General features: G+C 37.7%; 1 protein-coding gene across 1 annotated transcript in view; it reads left to right on the plus strand.

Annotated features, from left to right (window-relative positions):
- Positions 1-17,396, plus strand: part of LOC104471197 (rab GTPase-activating protein 1-like) — a gene marked incomplete at its 3' end in the record, with an annotated part of 40,108 nt that extends 22,712 nt beyond the window's left edge. Inside the window, exons 11-12 of the mRNA XM_010086450.1 lie at positions 12,469-12,562; positions 17,246-17,396. Of these exons, the coding sequence (XP_010084752.1) occupies positions 12,469-12,562; positions 17,246-17,396 (245 nt within the window). The remainder of the gene's footprint in view (positions 1-12,468; positions 12,563-17,245) is intronic.
- Between the last annotated feature and the right edge of the window lie 4,250 nt (positions 17,397-21,646).

The following is a 21,646-nucleotide window of genomic DNA, read 5'->3' on the forward strand; positions in this document are numbered from 1 at the left end:
AATTAATATTAATGTTTTCTTGTCAAATCCTAGAATGTAAAGTATACGCCTTGGTAAGAAGTTTTCTATTAAATTCAGAATATAATTTTAAAATATTGAAATATATAATGAGGAAATTCTTACACTTTCTGGAAAGGTTTCAGATAAAATGGATTTAAGTATCAATTTTTATTAATAAGCAGAAAAGTACACTGTTAATATTTAATTTTGAGTAGAACCTTGTAACAAGATGCAGAGCACAATTGGTTGGACTAATCTTTCTCCTTTTTGGAGCATTCAGAATATTGAGAACTCGTACAAAGTGGTGGTTTGTATTATTAAAAAAAGACAAAGCTGCACAGAGCATTTTTATTGTAGTCTCATTCCAGGGAAGGATGAAATGGCTGTCTGCATATGTGAGCTTAAGGATTGGCGAAAATTGCTTTCCAACAGAAGCATTCACAAGGAAAATGTAGTCCTAGAAACGAGTAGAGAAGGAGAAGGGGAAGAATAGTTTGGATTCCTCTAGCAGCAGTGCTTGCTTAGACCATACGTGAAATTATGACCTTCCTTTGGCTCTGATAATTTAATTCTTTTTTTTCTTTTTTTTTAGCTATAATATAACATTTCAGGTGAATACTAGATAACTCCATTTGAGTTTCTTCTTGAGTGAAAGTAGTGTTAGAAAGTTAAGGATCACTGTAAGTGGGAGCAATTCTGTTTAAAAATAGGAAATAGTCTTCAAACTGATGGTAACGGAGTCGAAGATTTGTTTGTTTTTTTTTTTTTTTTTTGGCTAAAGTTTTCTGTGGTCCCAAGTGTCTGGTTACTACCTGTTGTTCCAATCCATTAATTCCATGCAGAGTAACCACGTGACGTTGAGCGGACATCCTGAAACAGGGAATTCATGACAGTTAAAAGATAATGTGCCTACCAAGTCTCCAAAAAGAAATTTCTGAGCAGGAGTTGTAGATTGCCTCTAGAACGCTCTGAAATGACTTCCAGGAATGCAGTACTGATGGTGTTTGTGTTTTCATTCACTGCAGCAATAGATTTCTTGATGGTTTAGATACTACTTTTCTGATACAGTTGATAGCATAGTGGATACTGATCCATAAACAGTGGACTTAAAAAGAATCCTATTGAAATGTGCTTGGTGTTTAGTTATTGGCCTTTAATAAGGAGAAATTATATATAAGTATGAAGCTGTAGAAGTAAGAAAGGGCAGCAGCAGAGAAGAAATTACAGACTCAAGAGGGTAAAGCTTTATCTCTGTGTTCCCTCTAGCTGTCTTAACTCTTAAGAACAGAAAGAAAGACATTATACAATGGAAAAATTAACGTAAGAGGTATGGAAATTCAGTGTGGAGATGGTAAAATTTGACAATTAAAATAGAAATAAAAGGATAGAGGACCCAGAAAGCTTCAAAGAAATCTGACCATGATGTATTGGACAGCACAAAAAGGCAGTGCGTACAGTAGATGAGGAGTGGGCAATACTAAACGGTTGGAGATCATCAGCCAGACTAAATTAGGATACTGTGTCAAATGTTGTGGGTGGGCAGATGCTTTTTTCAGCATTCAAAAAAGCAAAGGAGTAGAGGAGGTGGTGTTTTAGGAGTCAAAAGAGCTATTGAGAGTATTTTGTGATAAAATAGGGGTTTACAATGAGGAACAGTGAACAAATGAGGATGACTGAGTGAGAATGACATTAGTGTGGAAATAGTCAACTCTGCATTTTTCATCCAAACTAAAAATAGCTTTATGTAATTCATAGGAACTGTTATATTCACAGAATCATAGAGTGGTTTGAGTTGGAAGAGACCTTGAAGACCATCTAGTTCCAACCCCCTGCCATGGGCAGGGACACCTCCCACCAGCCCAGGTTGCTCAAAGCCTCATCCAGCCTGGCCTTGAACACCTCCAGGGATGGGGCATCCACAGCTTCTCTGGGCAACCTGGGCCACTACCTCACCACCTTCACAATTAAAACAATATTGATTCAATACAGAGCGATGTTGGTGGGTCCTAAACAAGATCAGTTTAATCTGTATTAGAGTCTTTTTGCTATCTCCTTAAAAATGAACTAGAACTTCATAACTCCTACATTCATGAGGTTTGGTTAGTGGCTGTCTTCAGGCAAGAACCCTTTGCTGCGGTTCCATAAGATACAAGATTTAAAATACAAGCACTTCTGAGGAATGCAGATATATGTCTTGTACATGAAAAGAAAATGCTCCAGATAAGCCTGATGTCATTTTATGGACTCTACTATCCATTCTTTTGTATTGGATTATTTTCATGCCTTACCAGTTAACTTTTGTTATTAAAAATCATAGAATAATAGACTTGACTTCTCAATTGACTTCTGCAGCTATTATTGTGCTGCCAGAAAGAGTATGAACCTTTCCTCAGTATATTAAAAAAATACTGAGTACAGAAGACTATTTTTATTATGTCCTGAATGGTGACTGTTCTTGTTGATAGTTACAGTTGTATTTACGTTTGTTCGTGTAAGTACGGGCTTTCTGTTAAAAGGCAAGTATTTGATGTGTTTTGAATGTGAAGCATTTCTGTGGGTTACAGAAATATTTAAGGAAAATGCAGGATGGTAAATGAAATAGAAAACGGGAATTGTAAGGTTGTTTCTGTTCCAGCGTTACAGGGCGATGGAAGTACAGGGAAGGTCATCTGCTGAGGCTCAGGTTCTCTCCTGTCCTGTAACCCAGACAGCTGTTGGAGCTCACCTGTAAGCTAGGTTTGCAGGCTAGGCCCTCAAGAAGTGAGTGTGACTTACTCTGAGCTGTTATATTCCCCTCTTTCTCTCTAGCGTCCACAAGACACTCGTGCTAGGTGTATCAGGGAACACATTGTAGGTAGGGATTCTTTCTTTGATAAAATTTGTTGCTCACGCTGACTTTGTGAAGTTCAAGACAAAATACAATTCTGTAATTCTGGTCTGCAGTTGAGGAATACCCCAGGGAAATCTGTCGACGACTTTGGTTTATTCTTGCAGAATGATGGGAAAAATTGCTTTCAAATTAGGGGAGTTTTTAGTTTTTTGGGTATATAGGTGAAATCTGTTTCTTCGATTTCAGTCCTTTTTTTAATAGCTTACATAAAATCACTTCAGATTGTGGTACAAAGTAGACATTTTTCAGTAATAAATGAACGTAAACTGGTGTTTGCATCTTGTCTGGAAGCAATTGCAGATTATTTGGAATGTGCTGTATGCTTTATTCCAGTAATGGTTGTCTTTGTCTGCCTATAAACATTAAAGTAATTTGAAAAAGCATTTGCAATCCTGTTGGGTTATTAGGAATTAGAACTTCCTACTGCTCGAGTATCTTCTCAGGTTTCAGTCATGAGTGCCATGGTTTTTTGTAGCCTCAAGCTACCACTACTATGCTCATATAATTTCACATTTTATATCATTAAAAAAATTATCTCATTTAACCACCTTCATACAAAGGTGATGAAAAAGACTTTTCTCAACAAACAGTTTCCCCTGACTTTTTACTAGTAGTTGTTAACCTCAAAGTGAGATTCTTGTCTTTTTAGTTTTGATCATTAGCTTTCTAGTATTTTGTTAAGTCTATGGATTTTGTAATCAAAGTGCCTTGGATACTGCCTTGGCACTTTAAGTAAATGCCAGGCAATATATAATTTTTATGTGTTTATAATGTTGATTTTTTTTTACTTGTTTATAACAAATATGGCAGTAGATACTAATCTACAAAATTGTAAATTACTAATATGGAGTAAAGAATTGCATTGCCTTAGAATTGTGACAGCATCTCAAGTTTTATTTTCTTGCGTGTTCTCAAAGATGTCAGTTTTCAGACAGCACAGTGAGTGTGGAAGATGTTTATATTTACAAGAATATCTACTGTGCAGCATTTAGTTGGCTTTGTCATCTGTGTGGGAGCAAAACTACTGAACTGAAGCGATGATTTTTCTTCATCTTTTATTCAGCTTTAAGCACTTGTAGATCAAATTTAGATATATCATGGTGGCCCACTTGTATGTTCACTAGACAGAGGTAGGATCATCTCTGCATGTGTTTCTACATTCAGGTTGGGATGCACAGTTGAGGTTTATATTTTATGATTTTTTTTTTAAATGATTCTTCCTTAATATGACAGGAATGCAGGACCTATGTAGAAACTATATGACATAGAACTAATATGTTTTTGAATGCAGAAATTTTTGTTGTATTAAAATCGGTTTTGCTGGCCATTTCACACAACCGACAGGATTGACTCAAAGTAGAAGTGTGGGTCCTGAGAGACAATTTGCACGGACTTTATAATATGTGAAAACCATTATTGTATGCAGTGAGTGACAGACATCCTCTCATCCCATGCTGTTCCACCCTCTTTCAGTGTTTACCAAATGTGAGATTTTTTGGGGATCCAGATTTTCGGTTACATAGCGAACCAATTAGATTTGCAAACTGTTTGCAAGGTAATCAGAATTTTGAGATTTGTCAGCATTAGCTTTTGCTTGAATGATTCTGAGTGAAAAATGTGTGTCTTATAATTCATAAAAAGGAATAACAATAAAACTACTATTCTTTGCTATTACTGGTTTGCTTTTAGGGAAGAATTCAGGTATCTTTTTTGTTTTTGCACTCTTTATATGTACTTCAATAGCTGCCAAATTAATTTTGCTTCAAGTTTGTTTGTATGTAAGTTACATATAAACAGAAGGTTCTTGGGAGTGGAATTCAATGCAAGTCTTCTTTGTTCATATTTATAAATGCCTATTTTTATGCTCCTGGTTATTGCTCTTCCCTCTAAATGAGAAAATATACTAAAGATTGTAATTTCATAAATATACCCTTTGGAAGGCTTTTTGAAATCGTTTTGTCTCCATCAAAATATTTTGTAATGCACTGAAAAGTTGGACGTTCTGAAAATCTACCTTATTTAATACTAGAATTAATTTCATGATTTAAACTTTGTTTCACTCGTCTTTCCTGGCAAAGCTGTAGTTCATGCTCTATAATTTCTTGCTACCTTATAAATGGAAAGTTGCTTTTCTTGTGGCCTTTCTCACAATGCTCTTTTATCTAGTATATATGGAATGACTCCATGTCAGTAACGTCTATATCTTGTTGCCCTGATAATATGCTGCCAACTTCAGCTCCCCCTTCATTTTTGTTCTTCTCCTACGTAAAGATCAAACTTCTCATTTTTGAAGTATTCCAGTTCTATTCCCATCTTCATGACCCAATTTCATTCTCCTTCAGGCTGCTCCAACTATATTATTTTTCAGTTCCACCTACTCTTTATTTCAATTGTAACAGCTTCTCAATTAAAACTCATTAAAAATCCTATTTTCTTCTTCACATCAGTGCTCAAATCCCACATGTTCATTTGTATCTTCTGTATTCATGCATTTCTACTCATTTTAGGATGTACTTCACTCGCTTTTATGCTTGAGCTCTCTGAACCAACAGTATAGTTTTCTGCCTTGCTTGCCTTTTTATTTACTGACAAGTGAGTTTGATTTCTAAGGTATTGTCATGTTGCAGGTGTTCTAGTAGTTTTCTTTAAGGAGAACTGAATCTGTTGGAAAAGCAGTTCTGTAGCTATATAACTGGTGTTAAATGTGGATGAGGGAGGAGTATTGTTTAAAGGAACATTTTTAAAGTAAGATGCAAAAAAGGGTCCATCAAAAAACCCCACCCCAAAACAAAACAAAAAAACCCCACACCCATCTTTCACTGTAAAAACAGCAAGATTAAAACCATGCAGGTATATTTAATGTCTCAATTTTTGTTCACATGAGGAAGGATTCTTAACTGGAATCTGTTTCCTCAAGCCAACAATGGAAAATACCAATAAACACAGTTGATGATTTTGTTCAAAAAAGTCTGTTCAGTACCTGAGCAGAGAGAGGAATGTCTGTGCTATCTGACTTTTTTCTGAGTTGGTTTCTCACAGTATTTTGTTGGTCTTTGCACAACCTGTCAGTGCTGCTGTGAATACTAGAGAGTAACCACCTAGGGGTGATCCATGTGCTGTATTTGTGGGCTCAAAAGCCTTGTGCTATCAAAATAAATCAGAGGGAAGAAGAGGCCAAGATTTTGTGTTTGTGTGTGTATGGGTTTTTTTTTTTTTCTGTGGGATGTTTGCTTATAATAAAGAGCTACTGTATGTGTAATTCTTCTGTTTCAAACACTTGATGTCTCAGTATTTGGTTTGAACACCAAGAAAAAATACAGACCAGCTGGAGGAAAAAATCAGAAATGTGTGGAGAATGTGTCCTTTAAGGAAAGAAGCAGAGGTTTTTAGAGAAGAAAGAATAAAGACAGGTTTTTTTGGAATTGAGATGTGCTGAAATTGGTCTCCATGTCGACTCTGTTTAGGAGAAAAAAATAATTGGCATAAATTGCAGGTGAAAAGAATTAAGTTTGAACTGAGAGATACAGTCAAAGAGTAAGGGTAATGAAATCCTTGGAAGAAACTGCTCAGGGAGGTAACTGGAGGTTTGTAGGGGTAGATTAGACAAATATCCACAGGGGACTATATGATCAAGACCTGTATTCTTTTTAGTCAAGTTCAGCAAGTAAGAATGTGGATAACTTAGTGGAGCTGTCTCACAAGACTCATCTTAATCACTCTGTTGCTATCTTGGGAGACTGTCAAAGCCTCTTGTGGTTTTGCAGTGCTCCGAATATGTACAGCCACTTTACTGCACAGGGTGGTCTTCTGTGGCACTTCATCAGTTACAAATACTTTATTACGAAAAATAAACAAAAAACCTAACTCCCCCCCCTCCCCCGCCGCCACCCCAAGCCAAAATAACCTTATTGCCATTTCATATCAAAGGTAATTGTTGTAATTCTGAAAGTTTTAGTTGTTTTCTGCTGAAGACAGCCTTTCAGGCTATTCTGGATCAGACTAAATCCAAAGAGATGCCTCTGCTGCGTGGACAGTGGGCCGCTTTGGGAAGCATTTTCCAAATTCTTGGTTACCAAGAACAGTAAGCCATAGTTTATTTTGCTAAAGGTGATGCTAAAGCACTAAGAGGTCTTTCGTACCAACAGTCATGTTTCTGCAAGTTGGAGTCTGTTTTTTGAAGGAGGGGAAGTTATAGTTGAGCCTAGTCAACAGAGCATTGTCACGTAATCATTGTTAGTGCTGGGCCATTTAAAATACAACTCTTTGTGCTCTATTCTGAATAGTCTGCTCATATAATGAATAATTTATGCAATGAGTGTTTTGAAATGGAGTGGGTACAGAATTATATCCATCCAGTAGGCTGCCAATCTTCTTTTTAATTAGATTAATTCTTTTTTAGTTTGTTCTTGAATATCCCTACAGATTTTTGAAAGAGACCACTTTTTACACATTTATGTTTGTCTATAGGTATACTAACAAAACAGATGATATGTAAAATCTGTCGTCCCGAGATCCTCCCCCAGCCCCAGTGATATCTGTACAGGCTTCCATATTTATCTCATGCAAATGTGCAAAAGAAGAAAAGCAAAGGTCATTGGGCCAGAAGGAAGATCCAGGTCAGTCCAACCTCAGTCTGTGGGACTGGTTGTGGAGCAAACACTCCCAAAAGTAGTTTTTAAACACATGAAGGACAAACAAGGCCACTGGGAACAGCCAGCACAGATTTATGAAGGGTAAATCATTGTAACCAACCTCATCACTTTCTGTGACAAGATGATAAGTGTTGTGGACAAAAAATGGGTAGTGGATGCTGTATACCTTGATTTTAGCAGGGAATTCAACACTGTCCCATAGTGTCCTTATCATTAAATCAATGAGACAGGGACTGGATAAGTGAAAAATAATGTGGTCGGAAGGTTGGCTGGTCTGCTGGGATGAAAGAATCAATCAATGGCGCAAAGTCCAGCTGGCAGCCAGCAAGTAGTGGTATCTTTCAGAGATCACTGTTGGGATCGGTGCTGTCAAATGTCTTTATTAATCACCTGCATGACAGGATTGAGTGCACCCTCAGCAGGTTTGTGGACAAGAGAAAATTGGGGGGAGTGGGAGATAATGCTGGAGGGCAAGGCTCCTACTCAGGGGGATGTGGACAGGCTGGAGAAATGCACTGGCAAGAACCTCATGAAGTTGAAAAAAGGCAAGTGCAAAGTCCTGTATTCGCAACAGAACAACCCTGTGTGACAAGACAGGCTGGACACTAGCCAGATAAAACACGATTTCTGCAGAAAAGCACCTGGAGATCCCAGCAGGCAAAAAGCTGAAAACAAGTCAGCAGTTGTACCGTCATGGGAAAGAAGGCCAAGCACACCCAGGGCTGCATTAGCAGGAGTCCAGCCAGCAGGTCCAGGGAAGCGACCCATCCCCTCTTTTCAGCACCTGTGAGACTGTGTTTGGAGTACTGTGGCCAGTTTTGGGCCACTCTGTACAAGACAGCCACTGACAGACTGAAGCAAGTCCAGTGGAGGCCACCGAGCTGGTCAGATGGCAGGAGCACATGACGTACAACGAGGGGCAAAGGGAACTGCGTTTGATTCAGGCTGGAGAAGAAAATGTGCAGAGAGGAATCTTACTGTTGTCTACAACTACTAGAGGACTCGGAGAAGGTGGAGGCAGACTCTTCTCAGAGGTGCACAGTAATAGGCTGAGAGGCCACAGACACAAGTTGGAACCTAGGAAATTCTGGTTAGAGAAAAGGATGCTTTTGGTGTGTTGGTTTGTTTGTTTTTAAACCATGAGTGTCATCAAGTGGTGGGACAGGTTGTCCAGAGAGATTCTGCAATCTTTCTTGCAAGGTGATCCGGACTATGCTCCCACTCCGGTCCCTGAGTGTTGTGATCTAACTGGAGCTGCTTGGAGTAGGAGGTCAGACTAGCTGATCTCCGGAGGTCTTTTCCAGCCCAAGGTATTCCATGATTCTGTGCTGATGCCGTGCAGAGCACTGCTTCAGTGGAAATGTGATCCTTCAGGCTCGTTTTCAACAGACACTCTGAATTCAGGGTGTTGATTCATGAGGCATCCACAAAGTGAGTGTTTTGTGAATTTTGTGAATCACATTGCAATTCGAAACAAACAAATAAACAAAAACCTGAAAGGCTTACTGTTATCTGTAAATATTCTTAAAGGCTATTTTTGTGTACACACATTTACAACCCAGCTCCTCAGGTTTGCTCCCTTGAGATGTCTCCAATCCCTCTCCCGTTCTGATGAGGGCTAAGTTTTATTTTCCAGTTGATATGCCCTGAGAGGTCAGGACACATAAAGGAGGAAGGGAGAAGTACACAATACGTTTAGAGGAAGGGGATCTGTAGCATTCCCTGCGGAATAAGGGTGGATAAAATCATGCTCTGGCTAATGCTCCTGGCTTATAGATGCTATAGAATGTGGAAAAATACGTGTAAGAATACACCTCAGAGAAGATCATCCACAGTTAAATACCCCTCCCACGGCTTCCCCCATGTCTTTAGTTTACACCTAAGTGCTTACACAGGTTAGAATATGTAAGTAGTCTTAAGAGTGGAAACAAAGTAGAGGTTTTAAAAGCTGTTTATTCTCTCTCCTTTGCCCTGTTCTATTTTGAAGTTTGACGTTCGTGTCTTTTGAAAGGGAGCATATGGCATTTCTAGTTAAGGCCTGTGATTTTCTGACATATAACTGAATAATACATTCCAAATACTGTTAAGCTTTCCAGATGAAATAATTTTCAGGGCTGAAGCACTGCAGCTTTGTGATATATCTTGCTGGAATACATATGCTATGTAACACTGATCCCCTTAAGAACTTTGAAGAACTTTGCATAGAATGCTAGTGTAGTGAGAAGGTTTGTTTCTTCTGTCCGATGTTGGTATTCCTTGGCAAGCTCAGGTTTGGGTCAGATAACAACTAGTGTGCTTTGTTCCTGAAAGTGTTCGGAATAGCTTAATTTTTAAATTAAATTAAGTTTTTTTTCTTTTATGCATCTTTATCGGGTTTTGTTTTAGACTACAAGATTTGTTTGCGTATATTTTCACCAGTAGCTCTTCTAGAGATGCATTGTAGCTCTTCAGTCTCTCCAAAGTAATTCAAATCTCTCCTTTCAGAATTTTGTGATGAATTGACTTCCTTTATCTTGAATGTGTGAAATCTTTCTGAAGTTGTGGTTTTTGATAAATTTCTGGTGTGAGCGAGGTTTCTTGAGATTCTTAATATGTACTAGTATCATTGACATGTACCTTGTGTCTCTGAATGACCGATGTACTCAATCCAGAAAAGGTTTTCCTAAAAAATGTATTTTTCCTTAGTTTTGTGGGAAGTAGAAAGGCTGTAATTGATCTCTTTGATCCAGTTAGGCAAATCAGGAGTGGAGATAATTTTAAAAATGTAGTGCATTTAATTGCTTTAACTTAACTTTTATTAGTTCTTACCAGGCCAGGGTGATAAGTGAGGAGATTTGCCTTTACAACATTTTTGGTAATTTTAAAATGAAAGGAAAGTTGAGCCTCAAATACACTTTCTTCCACTGGAACTTAATGGGTTCCTTTGGTTACTGGGAAAGCTTTTATAGTGGTATCAAATTTTAGTTAAAATGATAAATTTGGGGTCTTTAGATTTTCATATTTCCATCTTTAGATCTAGTGAATGTATGCAAAAGACTCAGAAACCTTAAAATCAAGTTTTCTATAGATTTTTGATGTGTTTGGATGGTAGTGTTTTGGTTTGTTTTGTGTTTGGTTGGTTGTTGGGTTTTTTAGTGGGGGGGGAGTTGTTTTGGTTTTGGTTTGTTTTTATTCTAAGGGGAAGTATTTAAATGCAGGTTAGCCTTATATTTCAGGGCCTGTAAAAGTGTACAAACAAGCTAGAGGGTTTCACTAATCTAATGTTCGATTTGAAATACAAAGAGATTTCTGATATGCTTCTCTCTTCTGTCAGGGCAGCATTTTTGCTGTTAATTGTCCTTGAAATACAGTTTATGCTATCCTTGTCCTCACAGTTCGTGGTCAAATTAGGCACTGGTGGTATTTTTGTTAATGACTTGTATTTGACAACTGCTGAGACTGTAAATTAGAAACGTGTAACTGAAGTGAGAATGACAAGGATGAAGACTTAAGATAATCCTACTTGTGTTGAAGTATTGAAGATCCTCCTCTACTTGAACTACTCCTGTTGTCTGCATGAGGTTGGATTTGAAGTGTTTAGTGTATCTGAGGAATGAAACCACATGTGATTAAGCTGTGTGGAAGAGAGTATCCAAGGAATTTTGGAAGCAGATGTAGGTGTAGTCCTCCTTTTTTGTTTCATTTTAGTTCATAGGAAAGAACAGCCTCTGAGGCCTTCTGACATGAGCAGATGTAGGTGTAGTACTCCTTTTTTGTTTCATTTTAGTTCATAAGAAAGAACAGCCTCTGAGGCCTTCTGACATCTAACCTGTCTGTAGGTTCAGAGGTTCAGGGCTGTTGCAGGGTCTCTTTCTAGGTTGTGTTTCATAGTACAGGTGCTGAGAACTTGAGCCCTGTCAACGTTTGGTGGTGTTGAAATTGTACTCATGTTCAGAGGCCTCTGAGGATAACGGGGCTGTTGCAGGGCTCTTTCTAGGTTGTGTTTCATAGTACAGGTGCTGAGAACTTGAGCCCTGTCAACGTTTGGTGGTGTTGAAATTGTACTCATGTTTAATTTTTAGCAGTACTTTATTCAGATAAAACTGGAAAAAGTCCAAATAACTGCAAAACCGTGTTCCCATGAGGCGCTGTTCAGCTTACCGCGGACAGCTGCATAGACTCTTCAGACACTTGGAAATTGGATGGTTACTTGGATTGGCTGGTTATCTGAGCACACTGTCCCGGGCTCGCATTATCCCTTCTAGTTTTGTGTATTAGTCATGTAATGACATATATCCCTCCATAAGTGTTAATACTTACAAAGTTTCTTTTCCATCTGAAGTGTTCTTTTCTCTTCCATGCCATATGCCCTTTAATGTCACAGTGTTGTTTTTGCTGCTCTTCCCTGAACTCGTTTCAGTTAAAAAAAAAAGTTATTTTGTGGCTCTGAGTAGGCTTCTTGAGATCAGAATACCAAATGAGAGCAGAATGGCACGTAAAGGATGTAATGAAGTAGCATTATCTACTATGCTTTAAAAGAGATTTCTCTCTATGTGAAGTCAGGAGTGGATGTGACTTTTAGATAATACTGCATTGTGAAATTTCATTAAATAGGTAGTTAGCAGCCTTGAAACTTTCCTCACATAATGCTTTTCTAGATCCCAGCCCTTTCTTCCTGTAACAGTGCTGTGAATTATTCCCTAGTCTTGTGCTCTTAAACTTTGTTGGCAACTTCATTAATACACTTGTTCTGTCAAGTCTGCTCAGCATTCTTTATGCTTCCACTTAATATTTCTATGTTGTCTTGTGGTTTTAAAACTGATATGTCAGAAGAATTGGTCAGAGACCTATCTTTGTGCATCTTTAATGTCTCTTCTCTTGGTAAATCTGTGTATGCTTTTGTTTTCTCGTTTTGTCTTTTTTTTTTCTTTTTTCTTTTTTTTTCAGAGAGTGATAATGAACTCTCCAGTGGCACTGGTGATGTGTCAAAGGATTGTCCTGAGAAGATTTTGTATTCCTGGGGAGAATTACTGGGGAGATGGTAATGCTTCATTTCTTAAATTTAGATTTTAAGTACTAACCTTTTCTTTGTTTTGTGAGACGATATGGTCTTGCACAGGAGGCTTGAAATTCTTCAGCTTACACAGCTTAAAAACTAAAATACAAAACACAATGAAGTGTGGTTTTTTTTAACCAGTTTAAAAGGGATTGATTGGTAAATCCCCTTATTTTAACTTGCAGTTATTTGACAAATCTCTCCCACAGCATCTGCACAAGTCCTGTTTCATTCAGCGTTTGGGAATATGTCCATGTATGCTCACACTGCAGGTGCGAGCCTTCAAATGCAGAGCTTCCTGGCCACCTGTGTTCCTTGGGGCTGGATGTTCAGCTCTCACGGAACTCGGTGCTTCTCAGTGCTAGGATAGAAGAGGCAGAGCAACTCCAGTCTGTCCTAAGCCATTTGTGCTAGCTGACGTACATTTAATTAATTGATTTGTTTAGAAGAACTTTTTTCTTTTTTCTTTTGTTAATGTGCTATGTGTAAGCACTTGAAAAGGAATTCTAGAAAGACTGTGATCCTCACTGAAACTGCTTCTGTTGGAGAGTAAAATGAGTATTTGTAAGCCCAGAGTGTGTTCTCAACAGTGTTATTTCTGTGGTTTAAGTGCTTCAGTAGCAGTGTATACTTTGTCAAGAGAGGAAAAAAATCTGCAAATTTGCTACCTCAGAGATCTTATGCTATTAGCAAATGCCAGAACCACTTATGTGGCTTTCCCTGTGTAAGTAATAGCTCCTACTGCCTGAGACAAAAATAATCAGAGGCCCTTTATCTGGAATTGGCAGTGTCTTTTTCCCAACACCAAAATGAGAGCTGAAAAACATTTTAAGGATTTATTTGGGCAGTTCCCTCCTTTACTTGGCCACTTTGTAGCTTTGGAAAAACACAGCCTCTTGCTGCTGACCTCCTCTTTACTAGAGACCTCATGCAAAGGTTACCTAAATGAGGCATCATAAGATTTTATTGAGTTTAACAAAACCCTTCCCTCCAGAATCCTTCCCTTATGCTTGTTTTTAACTATTTTGTCATCCAAGTTTCTGGCCTTAGTGAAAGATCTTTTTTGGGAAGCACAAATATTTAATGAAATGATTGTACAAATATTCTGGCTTTGGACCCTCTGAATGATCAAGAAAATACTGAGAAAAGTGTGGAAGCCAGTTGATCCCTATAGACAAAGTGTGTTTTCCTCACCTGAGAAGTCTGTAAACACTGTGGGGCTGCGTTGGACTTCCCAAAGCCTATTCTAAAGGACATCCCAAGAGAGAGTTTATAAATTGTTTGTGGTTTTATATCTGGCAGCCCCAGGACAATTAGGAAGGCCATCCTGATTCCTTAAAGAACTGTGTGGCAGGTTTGTTTCAATCTGCATTGTATTTGCATTGGAAGATGCTACTTTTTAATTATTTTTTTTTTTTTTTCAAATTCATCTGTCAGTTGATTGTTTTAGTTTTAACTTTTGCCCTTGACAAATACCTGGACACCTGTGGATAAGCATGCTGAAGTAAGGAACCACCCACAGCTCATTCTCTGAAGTTTCACATAACCCTTTCTTCAGGTTACTCAAGTGAACTATGAGACAAAATATTTAAGACTTTTGGAGTAAACTGTTTTGAAGTCCTAACATAACATATACACTTAACTCAGAGATTAATTTGTAGTTAAAACATCTTAATTAATTATGAGTTAAAAAGAGGGTGAGAAATGGGACATCCCAGCCAGCTTGAAAACTAGCAGTAGCAAACATTTTCTTTAGGAGTGTCTTAAGCAATATTACCTTTTGAGGTAAATTCAAGTGTATAAAATACTCGAATTCTTGAATAGTGTTATGTTACATTTTAGGAACAAAACTTGGAAAGAGTAACAGATGAAAAATGTTAACAATTTGAAAACTAAAAATAGATTGTGTTGAAAACTGCAGCATATGCTAGTGGAATATCTGTGCACTTGTAAAAAAAAGTAAATAAATAAAACTTAGCATTTCTACTTGGACAACTGCTGTGCTGATTTGTCTTTTAGATGAAAAATTTCTTGCCCTTTAATTGCTTCTTGTGATTTCATTAAAATGTCACTGTAACCTAACAAACTCACTCAGCAGAAACTTTGTTCTGAGTCTCCTTCAAACATATAAACAGGAATAAGATAATTTACCAAAAAGATACCATAAATAACTGGAAAGTAATGGAATATCTTTTAATTTATATTACTATTTACTGCATCCTCAACATTAAAGTTGTTCTTGCAAGCTGAGCTAGTTTAGCTGAGTATTTAACTTATTTCTGATGTCTTTTTTTTTTTTTAAAGTAGCAATGATCAATAGCAGTCTTTGATCAGAAATATTTATTTGTCAAGATGGAGCAGTCTATGCATTGCTGTTCTGTGTTCTTGCTTTTTGATGTTTTAAAATTGTCTTTGAATTTTATGCAGGAGAATTACAGCACTTCGTAACAAATTAAAGATGTCAGCATCCATGAATGATCTGTTTTTTCTCACCTGTTAAAGGATGAGACTAGAATAAGACAAGCTTTTATTTATGCTTGTTTCTGCTATAGTCTGGCCGAGCAGGTGTCAGAAAGTGTCTAGGAATGGAAGGTGCCTGGGCCTCCACACAAGGGAGGGGAAAATGCCTGTTTGTTCATTATTGTAGAATACAGAGCAAGGATTATTAACGATCAAGCTGCTTCCCAAACAGACATTCAGAAACTGAGAAGCTGCATATAGAGTTATGCTTTACTGCATGGACTGATGTTGTTAAAGCATTACCTCTACCATAAAATGACACTAAGCATGCTACAGTAGTCAGTTGTGGATGTTTAGTAGTAAGGATAGTATTGCAGCGTGGAAGGTGCATCTGTCTTAGCTGTTACCATAAACTATTTGTATTGTTTTCTTGGTGTCGCTGAAAAATTATGTTATGTTTAGATGGGAATGCACCTTTTCAGCTGTTCATTTTATTTTATCTGCTTGCTGAGTCCTCAGAGAAGGCCTTCTGTGTGTCATATATAATACAGAAGAGCAAATCCATGTCATAACCAAACTAACTGATTTGAAGTGTGCTATGAATGCTTCATTTTCACTCAGTGTGAACTTTAAGTTTCTGGTGTATTGAATTTATTTATTCAGGAATGTACATTTCATCATTTTGTAACCACTTAGAGTGTCTAGTCCTTTTAATATTTCTGTGAATATTGTTTTTAGTTTCTAGCTTTTTCCCATCTTAAGACCTTTAGTCTAATGTGACTTGCTGCAAAATGTACTGAAAAAGAGCAAAGGGACTAGTTGGGTTTTAATTTCACTAACTGAATTATAGAGTTTGAAATTACTTTTATTGCATTACACATTTAAAATTCAAAATAATTATTGTATTTAAAAGAATAAGGGCATTATATAAGTATACTCTTTTTGAATTCTCAAGTCACTTGGAAAAAGTGGGGATATCATCTTCTGAGTATGGGAAAAAAATTATTTGGAGCACCTTTTAAATTTAAACAGTAGTGGTAAACTGTTCACATCTTAATGACCTGTTTCAAAGAATGAGTACTCTAAACATTTACTTAAAATCGAGGGTCAAATTGCACATTATTTAATTTAATCGCAGCTTGCTGGCATTTGCCTAAACTGTCACTCTCACTATTCTCTTACCAGTAGAGTTGAAAAACATAACAATGGTCAAAACAATAACAGAGCAAAGCACTTCCTACATTATAAAGAGTCGATTCACACAGTCTTCCTGCTGCATTGCTATGAAAATTGCTGTAATAAGTCAAAGTGAGGTTTAATCTAGATCGGTAAACACTATTCTCTCAAAAAGGAGTTTTAAACATCTGTGGCTGAAAGCTCTGCAATATTGTGCATGTGCAGTGATTTTATCCTAAATGTATGGGCTCAGTGACTGGCTTATTTTTGGAAAACACATCTTTAGTATTCAGCCTGTCTGAATATAGCCTTTACACAGTTCTACATACCAACTTCTGTAGGTTTAATGATGAAGTGTTGGAAAATAAAAGAAGTCATCCTGCAATTAATTGTCATCCTACATTTTTTTTTTTTGCTGTGTGTACAAACAGTTAGTAAACCTCTACCTCAAACTGATAGCAGATTTATTTGGAGTGGTGGAATTTTACCAAGGTATGTGCAAGTCTTACTGCTTTGTGGGCCTTGCAACATACTCTTGCAGTCTTCATGTTAGCGCTCTTAAAACTGGTTTTTATTTGTTTTCCAAAATTTATTTCTCTATGGAGCTTAGGTTATTTTTAATTTCATTTTCTTAACCTAAGCTAAATGTATATGTTGAACACATATTTAAATTGAGTTGTCTGCACAGATGGCATAGTTTTCTCTTCCAATTAAAATTGTTCTTCATTAGACAATTTAGTTCAATTTTTTTGCAGGTTTTTATTTTTCTAATTTTTATTACTTTCTCCGAACCTAGAGAATTTGGATATCACTACATTTTGCCACTGGTTATTGTAAATCCTTGCAGAATTTTTGCTTTGCATCTGACAAATAGTAATTAGTGTAACCAGTGGAAGAGAAGTTTGTGTTGCTAGTTGCTGACTTTACTTTTCGGAATAACATTGGAAAGTTGAAAAACTTTTTATATTTTTTTAGCTTGATTTCTACTCTTGTGGTTGAAGTATAATACTCAAGTGATTGTCTGTTTCTCAGGCACAATAATCTTGTTGTGAGACCAAACGGATTATCTACCCTGGTGAAAAGAGGTGTTCCAGAAGCACTGAGGGCAGAGGTTTGGCAGTTGCTGGCAGGATGCCATGACAACCAGGCAATGCTGGATAAATATCGAGTTCTCATCACAATGGTAAGTGATTTTTTTTTTTTAATTTCTTTCTTGCTTTTTATTTTCCTTTGGTTAAAATGAATTCTGCTGGGCAGCAGTTTTACTCAGTGGCAAGGTAGCAAAAGAGTTTGACTTGTTTCAAGCCACTGAAATTGTGATTAGGTGACTTCACCTCCTGCCATGGGTACCTGCTGAATGGCATTAACAATAGAAATTGCTGACCTATATCTATAGTAATGCTTGACATTTAACTTTCTATTCACTTGCTGTGATGATAATAAGCACATCAGCTTGTTATTCAGGTGTTTGTTTGCTTTCGTTGTGGTTTTTTTTTTTTTTAAATTATTAAATTCAAATTCATAGCTTTGTTTCTTCAGCAGTTTCTGTTCTCTTATGCTTTAATGTTCTGGTTTTTATCTTAAAAAACCCAAACAAAACCAAACAAAACCTCACAAAGTTGAGTATTTCTTGGTTTGTTGTTTATTTAAAAAAAAAAAGTTAAAGCCATTTTTACCTAGCAGGAAACCAGTCTCCTTACTATATGGGTGATATGAGAGGAGAATCCTGTTGGGAATCTCCTCCCGTTCTGTATCCTGATGTCATCGGTGCAGTCAGTAAACATTATAAGCAGTTGTCTGCATAGATGTTCCACACTGCTTATAGCTGTGCTTGAAAGCTACTGTCTTGTAGGAGCAAAAACTCTGTGCAGTGTCAGGAGGTAAAGTCACCATTTGGGGTTCTAAAATTCTTGCCACTGCAGGGTAGTTAAGCACTCTGAGAAAAACAGTAGTCCCAAAAATGGTCATCATGGCAGAAATAGATTAATTTTTTTATGTTGCTCATAGAAAGTGTTGGATTTGTGTTCTGGGAATTAATCATCTGTCCATACAAAAGTTCTGGGGTAGGCGTTGTTACTTGAAGTTTCCTTGCATAATGTTGTCATATCTTTTGATACTTGTCCTCTTAATTTGACTTACCCACTATGTTTGTAAACTTTAAAAGCATCCCCAGAGTGAGATCTGTCCTCATGGCTTCTTTTTCCTTTACTAATAAAGAAGGATGTTTGGATAGTGTAAATTTTTCTCTTTGACGTTGTAGTTGGGTTATATTTTCCTTAGAAACCATTCACAGGACATCTGTCAGCTGTATGTTGCATCAAAACCACCTCCATTATTTTGCTCATGCTTTCCAAAAGTGGGGAAGATGTTTGTTTCACAGCGGAGGAGGGAGTGGAAAACTTCTAAAATGCAAGCCTTATCTTGACGCTCGGGCCTCATGCCTTAAAAATACTTTGTTACACTTGGCCTTTTCATGATAGAAATATTTCAGTGACGTGTATTTTAGAAGATGATATTGCATACAGTATTTAATATGAAATATTATACTATTATGGATTAGAAAATTGAATCCTATTCTGAACTGAAGCATTTATGCAAACTCAGGTTTTTTTCTGAAGCAAATCCACAACATTTCTTCTACAGTCTGACTGTATATAACTGCTGGTGATCACATCCTTTGGCATGCGTTGCATGGAAGGATTCATGAAAAGCAATGAACAGGAGAGAGTCTATGCCAAACCAATGCTAAGGCGCATTTTTAGGAATAATTAATATTGGGTGCTCAGAAAACCTTGTCAGCTAATTTGTTAAAATGAATTTTTATCTCATTTATGTCTGTGAACATAAACATCTGTCTGTCTTCTTTCAGTTTCATTTTGGTGTGTTGGTAATGTGGATTAAGCTATTGGGAGGGCACATATATGTTATTCTCTGAATCCTACTAAAAGCTTTGTTGTAGTGTTATCTTATGTGTGTCAATAATAATATGCGTGTTAAACTTCAGAGCTATTTGGATATAAATGCCTATTCGCTTGCTTCTCCTGTATGAATGTGGTGGGTTAACCTTGTCTGGATGCCAGGTGCCCACCAGCAAATAAATAATCAACAAAATAAAAAAATCAGCAAATAAAAAATCAGCAAAATAAAGGGGGAGGATAAAAAACTTGTGGGTCAAGGTAAAAGCAGTTTAATTAAAGCAAAGGCCAAGGCTATGCACAGAAACAAAAGTAAAACAAAGATGTTATTCTCTACTTCCCCTCAGTAAGCGATGTCCAGCCACTTCCCAGGAAAGCAGAGCTTCAGGATGTGTAGCAGCTGCTCCTGGAGACAAACCCAGTAACAAATGCTCCCCTCCTCCTCCCTGCCCTGGGCTTCTATGGCTGAGATGAGGTCACATGGTCTGGAACAGCCAATCCGGGGCCCCCGTTGCCGGGACCAGCCAATCCGGGTCAGCTGTCCTGGCCCCGCCCCTCCCCAGCTGGGTTATAAACCCCCTGCTGGCTGCCGGGGTGACCCTCAGCGCTGGGGGGATACTGACTGCATCCCAGCCAGACCCCATGCAATGGAAAGCAGAACTGATTTCTTCTTTCTGTGTTGTGTGCTACTATCCCAATACACCAGCAGCATGTACTGTATTTTTTCCATAATTATTTAGTCTTCCCATGAAATACATAGCTTTTTTCATGATTTTTTTTTTTGTTTAAGGATACATTTACACAGCTTTGTTGTCTCCTTGTATTTTGGTCAGTCTGCTTAATGTTCCTCTTGTTTAGGCTCACTTCTGGAACTGTATGTTTTTGTGGACGTCTTGACCGTTTCAGTAGTATATTCATATTCGTATGCATTCCTGGGAGGATTTCTGTAAGCCATTCCTAGGTGGTTCGAGGTGGCAGTGTTCTGCACTTGCAGTCTTGAGAATAAAGTGTACTGAGATACCGCAGGTGGGAGGGGGTCGCAACATCTGCACTGTTCAGCCAAGCTGGTGATTGTAGTACCTCGGTGAGAGTGAGGGCACTTGGAAAACACTAGAAAAATCTTTGCACCCAGGGATTTGTAGGAAAAGAAGTTTCTGTAGGTGCAGTGGGTGCTGCTTCGGTCTGGTGGTCAAAACAATATGGCTAAACTGTGTAACTCCATAGCAAAATGCTATGGACTCCTTTAGTAAATACAGTGTTAGCCAGTACTTACCAGTAAGGTAAGGAATACTGGCCCGTTTTCTTGGGTGACACTTGGCTTTAAAAGCATCTTTGGTATCTTTGATTACTTTGGTTATATGAGATCTGAAGAAATTTTTTTTCTAAAGAAAATTTCAGAGGCCTAACTTGAGGAATAAATCTTGAAAGCTGTCATTTTACTCTCATAGCTTAAAAGGTGAAACTGATGGCTGGAATTACTTGTATTGAACATATGATACCTCATTTATGACTACCTCTTCTGGGAAATGGCGGTAACTATGTTAAAAACTGGAGCTTTAAAACTACTGTGGTGTTGCTGGTTAACTCTTGGTGAAACTGTGCTTGCTAGTGGAGGAGGAGAATTGTATTGCCGGCAGGCCAAAAATGTGTTCCTTGTGGTAAACTGAATGATAGCACTCTCAACATTTAAATTTACTTTAGAGATCGTGATACAGGCGCATTTGTTGTTCTACGCCAGTCGCATGCAGTCTGTGCAGAAGCAGTGTGTTAGATTGGCCAACGATTATTCACATCACTTGGCAGATCTGGTATGCATGTTATACTATATATATCCATCTGTGTGCACAGCTCTGAAATGTACTGCAGTATTTTTCAGTTAGAGGAGTGTTTTGCTCAGTGTGTTCTGTAGGAGAGAGTAATTTGGGGCTTGTTTTAGCATTTCGATTCAGCACAGAAAGCCAAAGAAAATCTCTATCTTATTTAGAAAAATCAGTGGCATACTTATTTTCTCCAAAAGGCATGTCCTCTAGTCCTCTGCTCTGGAGGTCAACAGTCTGTCAAGAATGATCTAGTGAAGCGTGTTTTCTTTCCCATATCGGAGCATTCACATGCTGATACATTTCCCATCTCTAGCTGAGTCTGGAATTCCAGGAGGGAAGGGAGAAATAAATCCTTCTGCTCTCACAAGCACTTTCTTACTGACAAGCTCTGTTTTGCTGTATCTTATGTCTCCTGATGAGTTCCAGTTTGGTGACTATCATCAGCCTCTCAGAAATTTTGACTGAAGCACAATAGTAGGTCTTGCATACAATTTTAGAGTGTAGGAGTTGTGATTTGGCAGCTGCTTCATTTCTGACATATATGTAAATCTGTACTGTATGACAATCAAAATCTACCTTAGTTGCTTTCTGACATGTGCCATAGGCTTTTGACCCGGCTGCACGTGGCACAGTAATGAAGGGGGAAAATAAGACACACCAGCAGACATAAATATATATTTTTTTGATATATATATATG

The sequence above is a fragment of the Pterocles gutturalis genome, unplaced genomic scaffold (assembly GCF_000699245.1).
Source record: "Pterocles gutturalis isolate BGI_N339 unplaced genomic scaffold, ASM69924v1 scaffold6146, whole genome shotgun sequence".
Taxonomy (NCBI): domain Eukaryota; kingdom Metazoa; phylum Chordata; class Aves; order Pterocliformes; family Pteroclidae; genus Pterocles; species Pterocles gutturalis.